The sequence below is a fragment of the Cornus florida genome, unplaced genomic scaffold (assembly GCF_030987335.1).
Source record: "Cornus florida cultivar Cherokee Brave unplaced genomic scaffold, ASM3098733v1 CherokeeBrave_3.0.0_Hap2_Chr11, whole genome shotgun sequence".
Lineage (NCBI taxonomy): Eukaryota > Viridiplantae > Streptophyta > Magnoliopsida > Cornales > Cornaceae > Cornus > Cornus florida.
Window position 1 is genome coordinate 71,592,193 of NW_026775581.1, and position 14,262 is coordinate 71,606,454.

At 36.0% G+C, this 14,262-nt stretch overlaps 1 protein-coding gene across 1 annotated transcript; it reads right to left on the reverse strand.

The window, feature by feature from the left end:
• Nucleotides 1-6,763: 6,763 nt before the first annotated feature.
• LOC132285898 (uncharacterized) lies at nt 6,764-9,547 on the reverse strand. Its single transcript, XM_059788127.1, has 2 exons — nt 7,919-9,547; nt 6,764-7,119 (listed from the first exon to the last, which is right to left on the reverse strand). Exons 1-2 carry the CDS (start codon nt 8,473-8,475, stop codon nt 7,077-7,079), a joined length of 600 nt encoding a protein of 199 aa, XP_059644110.1. The 5' UTR covers nt 8,476-9,547; the 3' UTR covers nt 6,764-7,076.
• Between the last annotated feature and the right edge of the window lie 4,715 nt (nt 9,548-14,262).

The window sequence follows — 14,262 nt, forward strand, 5'->3', positions numbered from 1 at the left end:
AGACTAAAAAATTGTGTAATGTCAAAAAATAATATGGGCCTACCCTCAATTCAACCCACCATGAACTATAAACCAATGGGTCAAACTAAATTACCTAAATCCAGACCCACTTCTGAAATGGGTCACAAGATAATTATGTATAATCACAAGAATAATTATTCATAATTATCATGATAATTATCACAAATAAGTTGGGTAATTATCAAAGGTGAAGTATGTTACAGTCTTACCTCTTCATGAAGCCTATAAATAGAGGTAGAGGAATGGAGAACAAAGGAGAGACATTAAGACTAAGAGAGAGAAGAATCAAAGAAAATACAAAACCTATGCCAAGCTCAACATTCTCTCAAAGCCTTGAAGAAGAAGAAGAAGAAGAAGAAGAAGAAGAACAACAACAACAACAAGAAGCACATCCAAAGTCTTCTACAAATTCAACAAATTCTCTGATGATGAAGAACAACAAACACATCCAAAATAGTGTCATTCTTTCTCAAATTCAACAAATTCTCTGTATACAAAGAAGAAGCACATCCAAAATCGAAAAGCGTGTCGTTCTTCCTCATGATTCAATAATGTTGAGAATTCTTTCTTTTTTCTCAATACGTAGTGGAGACATGGATTTATCCGTGTATAGCTGGCACTTTAATCTTAGGGTGTAAATGCTAGCTAATTGTTTTTCCTATTTAATGTTGATTTGAGTCTTTCCGTGTCTTGACTTTCCTAGTTTAATTCCTATTTATTTGTTGCTTGTTTTATTCCATCAATTTAGGAAATTGAGTAGCTAGTCTGTAGCCTCCAAATTTTTCTATTTATGTATTGTTTCTGTACAATTTCTAAATATGCAATAAGAGAATTTCTTCTTCTCTTTCTCTCGGAGTATTCACCTATCATCATTATGGTATCAGAGCAGAAATAAAGCTCTTGCTTGGCATCATCTCTCCGACCCTTCCTAAGCTTCAATTTTTTTTTTTTCCCTTTGTATCTTCGGCCAGTTTCACACTTGTCCCCTCTTGGTCTGTTCAAAACAGAGTACACTCGGTAGGAAAGATCAGCCAGAAATCGCCTAGAAGAAAAAAAAAATAAAAATAAAATAAAAAAGGATGGTAAAACACGGCTTGGCAACCGATAGTCATTGTAATACCTCAGATATGACATCTACTCAAGAAAAAACCATCCTCAGCCATGTCGGAGGATCTGAAGGCTCAGTCTTACCAATTACCAGACACAAACTGAACGGAAACACTTTCCCTCAATGGTCTCAATCAGTCATAATGTATGTTTGTGGCAAAGGAAAGGACGACTATCTCACCGGAGAGATTACTGCTCCAGCGAAAGAAGATCCAAAATTCAAAACTTGGAAAGCTGAGAACATGATGGTTATGTCATGGTTAATTCCATGACTACAGAGGTGGGAGAAAACTTCATGTTCTATGCAACAACAAAGGAGATGTGGGATGCAGCAAGAGAGATTTATTCCGATAATGAAAATACATCAGAACTGATTGAAATTAAGGGTATCCTTCATGATCTATGACAAGGTGAGATGTCTGTTACCCAATATTTCAATATACTCACTCGTCATTGGCAGCAATTAGATATGTTCGAAACCTCTGTATGGGATACTCCCGGAGATACAGAAAAATATAGAAAGATTGTCGAGAAAGAACGAATCTATAAGTTTTTGTTTGTTCTTAATAAAGACCATGATGAAGTAAGGGGAAGAGTCCTTGGTATTAAACCTCGACCAAGCATCCGTGAAGTATTCTCAGAAGTTCGACGTGAGGAAAGCAGAAAAAGGGTGATGATGGGTAGCCAAAATCAACCTGCTTCAACAGAAGGATCAGCCTTGGTTACCCAAAACTCCAGTCCCTCAAACTATGACAACCGTCCTCGAAAAGGCAGACCATGGTGTGACCATTGCCGCAAATTAGGTCATACCCGAGAAACATGCTGGAAAATACATGGAAAACCATCAAACTGGAAGCCAAGATCAGAAAGAGAACCACGAGGATATCAAACTGCAGCCGACGATCAGCCACCGGTCCCTGTTCCAGACAGCCATAGTTCCGGTGCCTTATCTCTCAACAAGGACCAAATGGAGCAGCTGATCAAACTCCTTAACCAGTCTAGCACAAATTCCAGCAATCCTTCGTCTTTCTTAGCCCAAAAAGGTAGTTTTAAAATTGCTTTAAGTGTCAGCAAAAAGGAACCCTGGATCATTGATTCAAGAGCCACCGATCACATGACAGGTTGTGCAAATTTTTTCTCTTCATATAATCCATGTCCTGGAAATCTAAAAATAAAAATTGCAAATGGTTCATTATCTCCCGTTGCAGGAAAAGGCTCAATTCCAATTTCAAAGAGTCTAACCCTCAAATCTGTTATTTATGTTCCTAATCTTTCATGTAATCTTTTGTCTATTAGCAAACTGACTAAGGATCTAAACTGTATTGCTAAATTCTCTCATTCCTTGTGTGAATTTCAGGAACTGTCTTCGGGGAAGACGATTGGCAGTGCTAGGGAATGTGAAGGGCTCTATTACTTTGATGAGGACATAGTCGAGAGTGGACAAGCTCAAAAAACAAGCTGTGAGAGTAAAGTTCTTTCTTTATCTGGAGAAAAAGAAATAATGTTGTGGCATCGTAGACTTGGCCACCCTAGTTTTTCCTATTTAAAAAACCTATTTCCTTCATTATTCAAGAATAAAAATCCAGCTTTATTTCAATGTGAAATATGTCAACTTGCTAAACATCATCGTACTTTTTTTCCATCTCAACCGTATAAATCATCAAAACCTTTTTTCCATCATTCATAGTGATATTTGGGGGCCTTCTAAAGTAACAACTTTTACTAGTAAAAAATGGTTTGTAACCTTCATTGATGATCACACCAGAATTTGTTGGGTCTTTCTCTTAAAAGAAAAATCTGAAACTGCGCATATTTTCAAAGAATTTCACTCCATGATCCAAAATCAGTTTAAACAAAAATTCAAATATTAAGAACTCATAATGGTCGTGAATATTTTAACTCTGTTCTCAGTGAGTTTCTTAACAAACATGGCATTATTCATCAAAGCTCATGTGTGGATACCCCCCAACAAAATGGCCTCTCTGAAAGAAAAAACCGTCATCTCCTAGAAGTGGCTCGGTCTATCATGTTCACCTCAAATATGCAAAAAACTTTTTGGGGAGAAGCAATTCTCACTGCCTCTTATCTCATAAACCGTATGCCCACTAGAGTCCTAAATTACCAGACTCCCCTCAACTCCTTGATTGAAGCCTATCCTTACATACATTTCATTAGCAACCTACCTCTCAAAGTGTTTGGTTGTACTGTTTTCGTCCATATACATAGCCATAACTGTGGCAAGCTTGATCTAAGAGCCATAAAATGTGTGTTTATGGGATACTCTCCAACTCAAAAGGGTTACCAATGTTATTCTCCAGAAAAAAGGAAATTTTTCACCTCCATAGATGTCACCTTTTTTGAGAACCAGTCATTTTTTTCAAAAACTGATCTTCAAGGGGAGCAGCATATTTCGGAATATCAGTTTTGGGATATTTCTCTACCTAACTCAACCCCATCTCAACCAGATCAACCTCCACCTTCTCCTCATAATCCTACTATGCCATTAACATGTGAAAATTCTCAGATAGGGGGAGAACTTCAACAGCCAAATGAACAAGAGCTACGGGTTTACACTCGACGAAACAATCAACGAGTAATAGAGCAACCACCATCTCAGCATCGCCAAGAATCCGAACCTCAGATAGTGACTCGAAATTCTAATTCAGGTAATCTCCCCTTCGAGTCTACTCCTATAATAATGAATCTGGTCTAGATTTGCCAATTGCCCTTAGAAAAGGAATTCAATCATGCACCCTTCATCCTATCCCTAGATTTGTTTCGTATAAAAAATTATCACCATCCTATAGAGCTTATACCACTAATCTTTCCAATGTCGAAATTCCAAATTTTATACAGGAGGCTTTATTTATTCCAGAGTGGAGAGAAGCTATTAAAGAATAAATGAGGGCTCTTGAAAAAAATGGCACGTGGGAATTGGTAAACTTGCCTACAGGAAAGAAAACAGTGGAATGTAAATAGGTCTTCACTGTGAAGTATAAATTTGATGGCTCTATTGAGAGATATAAAGCTAGACTTGTAGCGAAGGGATTTACTCAGACATATGGAGTGGACTACCAGGAGACTTTTGCACTGGTGGCAAAACTGAACACCATCCGAGTCCTTTTATCTTTCCCAGCAAATTTGGATTGGCCTCTACAACAACTAGATGTGAAGAATGCCTTTCTTAATGGAGATCTTGATGAGGAGGTATACATGGATAGACCACCAGGATTTGAAAACATGAGCGAATTTGGGAAAGTATGCAAATTGAAGAAATCCCTTTATGGGTTGAAACAGTCACCACGTGCTTGGTTCGAAAAATTCACTAGAGCAATTCGCAGCCATGGACATAGTCAAAATCAAGCAGATCATACTTTATTCTATAAACAATCCCGTGAAGGGAAAGTCACAATATTAATTGTTTATGTTGATGATATAATCCTCACAGGTGATGATCTTGAAGAAATGAAACTATTGAAAAAGACTGTGGCTAGTGAATTCGAGATTAAAGATCTTGGTTTCTTAAAATATTTTTTGGGCATGGAAGTTGTAAGAACCAGCAAAGGAGTCTTAGTCTCACAGCGAAAATACACTCTGGATTTACCAAAGGAGACAGGTATGCTTGGCTGTAAACCTGCTGACACTCCGATGGATCCTAATCAAAAGCTAGGACTAACAGAAGGTGGAACTCCTATGGATAAAGGCATGTATCAACGATTGGTTGGAAAGCTGATCTAATTGTCTCACACACGTCCAGGCATAGCCTTCGCAGTTAGCGCAGTCAGTCAATTCATGCATTCTCCTAGAAAGGATCACTTAGAAGCCGTGTACAGAATCCTCAAGTACCTCAAAAGAACTCCTGGTAAAGGCCTGTTTTTTGGAAAACATGAAGAGAAGAAAATTGAGGCATACACAGATGCTGATTGGGCAGGGTCAATTACAGATAGAAGGTCCACTACTGGTTACTATACGTTTATTTGGGGAAACTTAGTAACCTGGCGAAGTAAAAAACAAACAGTTGTTGCTACAAGCAGTGCAGAGGCTGAATTTCGAGCTATGGCTCAGGGTATTAGTGAATTATTGTGGTTAAAGTTATTATTACAAGCATTAAAAATTGAAGCAAATTTGCCTATGAAGTTGTATTGTGATAATAAGGCTGCGATCAGTATAGCTCATAACCCTGTTCATCACAATCGAACAAAGCATGTGGAAGTAGATCGTCATTTTATCAAAGAGAAAATTGAAGGAGGAACAATCTGTATGACATTTGCTCCTACAAGTAGCCAATCTGCTGATAACTTGACAAAGGGCCTACCGTGATTGAATTTCGAAAAATTAGGAGACAAGCTGGGCATGATCGACATCTATGCTCCAGCTTGAGGGGGAGTGTTGAGAATTCTTTCTTTTTTTTCAATACGTAGTGGAGACATGGATTTATCCGTGTATAGCTAGCACCCTAATCTTAGGGTATAAATGCTAGCTGATTGTGTTTCCTATTTAATGTTGATTTGATTCTTTTCGTGTGTTGACTTTCATAGTTTAATTCCTATTTATTAGTTGCTTGTTTTTTTCCATCAATTTAGGAAATTGAGTAGCTGGTCTGTAGCCTCCAAATCTTCCTATTTACGTATTGTTTCTATACAATTTCTAAATATGCAATAAGATAATTTCTTCTTCTCTTTCTCTCGGAGTATTCATCTATCATCATTAAACAACACTGTTCGAGATCAAGTTTCGTCAACCCTAGATCAGAATCAACTACAAATATTTAAAGAAAACTCTTGACAAATCAATTCAAGACCAAACTCCAACAACCCTAGGATCCAATCAACAAAGAAGATAATATCAGAGGACAAGTTCTGTCTTTTGTAAAGAATACATTAAAGGATTGTACCCGTTATTTTTTATAACTTAATAAATTATTATTTGCTCCATATTTCATTCTTTAATTTGCAGACAAGAAATTTATGTGTACATGGTCCACTAAATAGGCCTCGATGGAATCAAAGGCTATAACCTAGTGGTCTCTCCTAGACTTTCAAAGTAGAAGGTCAAGGATTCAAGTACTGGGTGTGTGTGTGCGCTTCTTGCCAAGGTAAAAAATATATATAATAGGCCTCAGTGGATGGGTCCAATAGCCCCAAACCTGGACCCACAAGGAGGGCCACAGCTGCACCATGTGGGCTTGTGCCTGCAGCGGTTCACCTACCCAAACCTTTAGAAACCCAATTTTTTCCTGCAAATTTTCCAGCCATTTTCCTTGATTTTCCTCCATCAAATCACCCCTCTAAACAGACTCAAATCCAACCTAATGCAGGGGCTATTGTCCTGCTGCTCACCAAAATGAATTAAAATATCTAAAAATGATGTTGAACTACATATTGAACAAAATTTGAATACAAACATGAGGTTTCGGCCATGACGTTGAGAACTTGAGACTAATTTTTTACTAAATGGTACATATTATCCTCCTTCCATATCAACAATTACTTAGTCTAAAACACCATCTATGAGTTAAGGATCCATGTGCTCTTTATATTAAGTTGTGTGTGTATATATTCAACCATATTTGAGTATATATATACCTGTATTCATCGATATACAAATATTTATATATATACATATACACAACCCATATATTTACAGTGTGCGTAATCTATGTTTCCTTCATCTAACAGTATGCAATTTAATCCCCATATGTAAGACATCCATCGCCTAATTATCTTGAAACCATTACATATAGGAAAATAAATATTTGTATGTAAGTTCCATCACATAGGAACGAGGTAAAACAGTTTGCAGATTCTAAAAATGCATATTCTATTTTATATATAAACGGATAGATATAGAAATAATCACATAGAGATTTCTCATTGAAATATTTAAATAGATATGCATACAAGTGTATATGGAGGCAAGGCATCATTAACATGCCTGATCAGGTGCTCCTACTTGAATTCTTCCTCCTTCAAGCCCATCTCTCCAAGTCTCCTACAGGATATATTGTTTCTTGTAAATATATAAAATGTTTAACTGTATAAAAACAGGGGTAGCTGATTAGAACATGAGGATATTGGAGTGAATGCGGGAACTTGGGGAAAATGATACTGAAAATGATTCCGACTCTTATAGTGAGTTTGTTAGGGTTCTGGAGCTACAACCTTGTTTGTTTACAAGTTAGCCATTATCTCACTTATTTAATATTTATAATGTTTTCTAAAATATTATCTATATATATGTGTGTGTGTGTATATAGACACGCACACATATGAATTTAAAATCTGTCACATTTATGGTCTCACTATGCCAGGATGGTGCAACTGTGCAAGTGCCAACACCAAAAGCCTCACTGGAGGTCAGGCAGGCCACTTGAAAGTTAAGCTCACAACCAAATTTATAGACACAGTTCAAGCAACAAAAGGGGTTACTTCCATGAATGCAGGAACTCAATACATAGAGTTGGGCATCAAAACTCAGATGATCTAATATATCATCTGACATCTGCTTTCTCATAGTCTCAGGCATCATAACTTACAGAGTATACAATTCTGGTATGTGTTGTCAAACTGTAATAAAGCACATTATCCAAAATACAATACAAATGGAAATAAATAAGGAACAGAAAATTTCATCAGAGTACATGTGTGCAACAATATTAGTACAAAGGCGCCAAAGATATCTGATATCTCAATCCATTGAAGGGGAGAACTAAATCCAACACTTCATAAAAAATGAGTCAGTTGAATAAATAAACCATAAAAACAAAGAGAGGATGGAAGATAATTACTACCCAAGGACAGTATGTGGAATTGGAGGAACTGGAGTAGGCCACCATGGGAGCATGAACGGGAAGACCATTGTGTACAGAAAGCGGGAGGCACGGGAATTTGCAAGTTCACATACCGTTTTGAATTCTCTGCTCCTCCACACATTGCAGTGCATAATGCGATCCGGTAACCAGAGATATAGAATATCACTGTCCCTGGGGTGAAAAGCTACTACTGTCAAAGGGGAAACAAGGGAGTGTACTTTTGGAAGAAGCATGTGCACCAAGGACCATTCAACCCCATCACTGTAATTGTTGTCATTGAGTTCCCAAATGGTGATTCGGTAACCCTTAAATTGAGCAAACCTGAGATGCCCTTTGCACTCTCCTACGGCATGTTTACCGGCTTTGGAGTCATATTCCTTTGGCATGTCTATGGTACCATGTGGATGGTTGGGGTTGTATGGATCTAAAACAAAGAAAATGCTGCTGAATCTCCAATACAATATTCCTCTGCAATCAACTGCACAACACGAACCAAAAAGGTGCTCGCGGGGGGACATATAGGGGACTCTGTCCATGTTCCTGTCTCTGATGAAAATATCTCCAAATTGGGAGTGTTCAGCTCGAGTAATCCTTCATCCCCACAACACATCCTCACCACCCTGAAGCTACTTTTTTCGAAATCTTTATCATCAACGCGAGAAGTAAATCCAATGCGAACCCATCTGTGGCAAGTGGGTGGCAGAGGAAGCTCAACCCACTGCATTGTGAGGGGGGTTGCAGACACAGTAAACCCTCTGAAAAATCGAACTTGTACAGCATAACACTAACCCATTGCTACATGCTGAGATCCGAAGATGATCGGGCTCTGCTGGCTGTTGATTTGCTGCTACTGCTGTTGATAATGATGGGTTGGGATGGGGAAGGAAATTCAAAGAAAATCCACGAGATTCGGAAAAAAATGGGCATTTCAGAGGTAAAACTAACCGGATTTTGTGACGGAGCATCGAACTGGTAAAAGAGTGCAAAAGGGGAAGAGCGATTGACGGTGGACTGGTATTGGATATAAGATCGAACAAAATGGGGACTGGAGATGCAACTAAGCCAACGTTTTGAGACGCACTTGCAGCGATGGGTATCTTTAAGAGGGAGTCTCGGGAGAATTTCATCGAACACTTCGTGGGCTACATGGTCAAAGAAGGAAAAACTTTCTATTTCCTTCTCTGTTCACAAAGACTATGAGACTCTATGTTCTTTTCTTCTATCCAACCATTTTTTTCCTTTTCTACTAAATAAAAATTCAAGACTAGAGCATTACTCCAAGTAATTATTTTCGATACCTTGGATCAATCGTACGAAAAGACGAAGAGATTGATGTAAGTACTAGAATTTGAGTAGGCTGAATAGAGTGGAGGAAGAATATTTTCTATTAAAATTTTCTATTTTCTATTTTCTTCTCTCTTGAGCAACACGGTAAATTATGAGATTATGTTATTTTCTTTTATCCAACCATTTTTCTCCTTTTCTACTTAATAAAAATTCAAGACTAGAGGCTTGATATTGACATTGTAAGCACTAGTCCAAGTAATTATTTTCGATACCTATGATCGATGGTACAAAAAGATGACTTTGAGTAGGCTGAATAGAGTGGAGGAAGAATAATGGGGTTTTATGCAATTAACAATTACGAAATAAGTTAAAAGGAAAGGTATATATAACAATTTTTGGACCGGCTATTTTACGGAGTGGAATGTTGGGCATTAAAAAAGACACATAAATAACAAATCCATTTGGCAAAAATGTGGACCTTGAGATGGTAGATGTTAGAAAAAACTAGGAAAGATAAAATTTATAATTAAAGGATTAGGAGAAATTAGGCATGGCACCTATTAATGAGAAAATAAGAGAGAGTATGTTTACTTAGGTGGTATGAACATCTCACGCCAATCTCTAGAAGCTCAGAAAGATTAATTTGTATAGAAGGTAAAAGACAAAGATATCGACCTAAATTAACTTGGAATGAAGTGATAAATAATGATTTTTAAAAATTAAATTTGGTAGGAAATATGATTTTATGATAGAAAAGAGTTGGAAAATTAAATCCATGTAATCAATCCGTTTGTCTGGATAAAAAAAAAGGTAAGGATGATAATGGCGATCTCATATATACTTCCACCAATTTAAGATGTATTAATATTCAGTCAAAATGTCTTTCTTTTTTTTTTAAATAAAAATAAAAAACTAAGGTTATTTTGAGTGAATATTAAATGTCACTTCCAGCAATGTCATTTTATTGAATGTCTTTCATACTAGATTTAATATTTACTTCAAAATTTGAGATTTAAGTATAAGCTTCTTTCTGGGCCAAATTTCTATCAAATGCAATTTTCTATATATCACATCTCTCTCTATCAACAAGTATAGCCTAATGATATTTATTTTACCTCCAATGAAGGTTTAAGAATTCAAGTATCCATAGAGGCATAATAAGCCTGTGCATTATTTGTCCGTACAAAAAAAACAAAAAAAAAAAAAAAAAAAAATCATCTTTTCATATTCTTTTTTTTATGAAGTTGATATTTCTATTGTAGGTTCATGGCACACACTAATTAAAGTCCCCTTTTCATTCATTCGTATCCTGGTTGAGCTTGGAGCTCCATGATATCAAATGTCCTCATTCTCAGGTAGTGATTGAAGATGTTTTGGTGATCCTGTTAACAATACAAACAATGAGGTTGGTGTTTTGTCTAAAGCCTCAAATTTTGCTCAATAAAGAACATGGAATATGCACCCCCTTCTTCCACCCTTTAATGTTGATGTAAACAGTCTTTGGCCCAACCGTTAGATTGCTTCGTCTTGACTGGGTCAAAAAAGTAAATAATCTCTACTTACACGTAGGTAAGATTGCGAACATTTGATTTTTAAATGTCACAATAGTTAGAATATCGCTGAACTAACCCTTTTCCAAACATAATAGAAGAAAATTGGTTTATTAAGATTGGCCCAGAATGTCTGAAAGCTCGGGGAGAAGGATGCCAAACTTCTGATCTATATAGACGCATAGATCCATGGATTCATACATTTCGATTGGAAAAGAATCAAGAGAAAAAGAAAGAATCAGAAAAATTAAAAAGCGAATGCTTTTGAGTCACTGTTGGAATTTGCATTACATAAACATGTATAGGAGAAATAGAATCCCATCATTGGAAATTTTATGTAGCAGCATTTCAAATGTGAATTGATGGAGAAATGTTACTTCCTTCAGTAATGAAATCCAGGAAAAATCCCATTCTCACTTGCAAATGGAAGCAATTTGAATTAGTGTTTGTAATATGATTAAAAAAAAAAAATGTGTTTGTAAGTTATTCTCATGCTAAGCTTCAACAAGTTGATTGATTAATTAATCATATTTGGTAGTAAAATGATTCTGATGGTTTTGGTTGGAGATAACTGTTAAGTGACTCTAGGGGGAGAGGGATTGATGGTGGTCTCGAATTGGATATAAGATCGAACAAAATAGGGACTGGAGATCCAATTAAGCCAACGTTTTGAGACGCAGTTGAAGCGATGAATATATTTGAGAGGGAGTCTCAGAAGAATTTCATCGAACACTTCGTGGGGTAGATTGTCAATGAAGGATCGTTTATCACCATCATCGTCCCCTACAACAACGCCTCCATCACCACATCCTTCTTCAACCCAAGCCATCTCCAAATCTTACCAAAAGGATTGAATTCTTGTTCAATTGAAATTGAAGCCATACAAAAGGACCATACTTGGTCCTAATCGTGTAAATGTAATAAATGCAAACATTCTATTTTAATTATTTATAATGAGTTAGATTATACGTAGTATTGTGAAAGTGTTAAAAAAAAAAAAAAAAAAATGAAAAAAGTTTTAATTGCAGTTGCCCAAGCAATTGCTAAATTACAATCGCAGTTATAATTGATTAATTTTGAATGCATTAATTAATTTGAGTTTTAATTTTTATGAAACTCTACTAACATTATTTTTTAGACAAAAATATTCTTTTAAATTATCTAATATTTCTTGTTCTCTTCCTTTTTCCTCTTTTAATGGAGTATGTGTGGTTAGTTATATGATAGGATAATTCATTCACAAGAGATGGATGGATAGATTTGTAAAAAAATAAAAGGAAGAAGGAAAAAAAAAAAAAAGGAGGGATAAAAAAATCCAAAAAGAATATATATATATAAAAAAAAGGTAAAAGAAAAAAAAAATGAATTATATATTTCTTCATTTTTTTTTGTTTTTTCCTATATATATTTATATATATGTTTCTTTTGTTTTTATTTTTTATTTTTACAACTATCCTTGTATAAATAGATTTTTTTTAAAAAAAAAAAGGAAATAAAAGAAAAGGAAATAATTCCTTCACCAAAAATGAAATATATAAGTATATAAAACTAATTTTGTATATATATTTTTTAAGACATAATTTAAAAAGGCATTTTTATCTAAAAAGTAATGTTAGTAGAATTTCATAAAAATAGAAATTCAAAGTAATTAATGCATTTTAAATTAATCAATATTAACTCCAACTGTGAATGGACAGTCTTGCGCGACTACAATTAGCACTCCTCAAAAAGAAAATAATATGAACACAACTGTGCACACGGTGGCACATTTAATTGGTTGAAAAACAATTGTAATTAATGTATCTTTTCTATTATTTGAAATTATAAAACTTCAACAAATTATCCTTTTATATTTCTTCTAGGGTCTCGCTTTACACTCCTATAATATCGAGATAGTGCGTATAACCCCCTATTGTTTGTTTACCTCCCCTATATTTTAAAAATGGTGCGAATTAGTGCATTTTGGGTGTTGACGGCTATTGACCGGTACCAGAGCTATAAAAAGACTAAAATAACCATCTATTTATGACTTAAAAATAATAATAAAATAACAAAAAATAAGAAAAGACTAAAATAGCCCTAAATCAATACTCTATCTCTATTCTCGTTCTTGCCCCTCTCTCTCTCTCTGTCTGCAACTACAAACTACAATCTACAAGAATCAGAAGTTCAAAACACATATATTTCAGTTTATCTATCTGTTTGCAAGAAACAAAGGTTCAAAACCCATATCGGCATATCATTTCAGATTGTTTAAAAAATCAAAACCCATATCTTTCAGTTTTCATTAGGGCTGCAAGTTGGGCTAGTCTAACCCAGCCCAGTCCTAACCCAACCTCAACCTGAATCGGGTTGGGTTGGGTCAACCCAAATTGTACCTAACATGAGATATAGTAAAAAAAACCCAGCCCGAATATTTTTGGGCCGGTCGGGTCGGGTTGACGGGTTGAGTTTTAAAATTTTATTTATATATATATATTTTCAAAAATATATATATTATATAGATATATCTATATATTATTAAAAAACAAAAAAAAAAAAAAATTAGGGCAAATCATTTCAGCCTCCCCAATCGTCCAGTCTCATTCTCAACTCTCTCTCTCTCTCTCTGCAACTTCAAACTACAAAATCTACAAGAATCAAAAGTTCAAAACCCATATATTTCAGATCCATTTGCAAGAATCAAAAGTTTAAAACCCATATATTTCAGATCATTTCAGATTGTTCAAAAAATCAAAACCCATATGTTTCAGTTTCCATCGCCGGCTGTTCTAGTTCGGGTTCGCCGTTCGCAAGCTTTAGCTGCTGTCTCTCAACTCTCAAGCTTGTCCCCCTCTCTCTCAACTCTCAAGCTTGCTCCCCTCTCTCTCTGCAACTGCTAACTTGTATGTATGGGTTTTGTTTTTATTTTTGGAAGTGGCGGCGGCGGCGGTGGATCGGCTGAGGGACGGCCAGAGAAAAGAGAAAGAAGAAAGAGAAAGAAGAGAGAGGAGAGAGAAAAAAAAAATTCGGGGAAGAGAGAGAAAAGAGAAAGAAGAGAGAGAGGAGAGAGAAAAAAAAAAATTAATTTTGGGTTGGGTTCGGGTTGAGCCCAAGACCAACCCAAATTGTCTGGGTTTTGATTAAACCCAACCCGAACATAAATCCGATTTGTGAATTGTGTATTCAAATTTCAAAATTCTTGCGTTGGGGTTGGGTTGGGCTGGGCTAGCCCGTCCAACTTGCAACCCTAGTTTCCAACGCCAGCTGTTCCAGTTTGGGTTCACCGTTCGCAAGCTTCGGTCGCTGTCTCTCAACTCTCAAGCTTGCCCTCTCTCTCTCTCTCCAACTGCATACTACAAAATCTACAAGAATCAGAAGTTTAAAACCCATATACCTATGGGTTTTGTTTTAATTTTTTTAGGGCAAATCATTTCAGCCTCCCCAATTGATTAGCCAGATCCTCCAACATCCATAACTCTAATTCCAGATCCGTGGCGGGATTTG

What these genes read in the sequence shown, in the direction of transcription:
- LOC132285898 (XM_059788127.1), bottom strand. Translation starts at nt 8,475, where the DNA reads ATGGACAGAGTCCCCTATATGTCCCCCCGCGAGCACCTTTTTGGTTCG. An exon ending in ATTCCACATACTGTCCTTGG is followed by an intron (nt 7,120 to 7,918) that starts GTAGTAATTATC and finishes TATATCCTGTAG; the next exon opens with GAGACTTGGAGAGATGGGCT.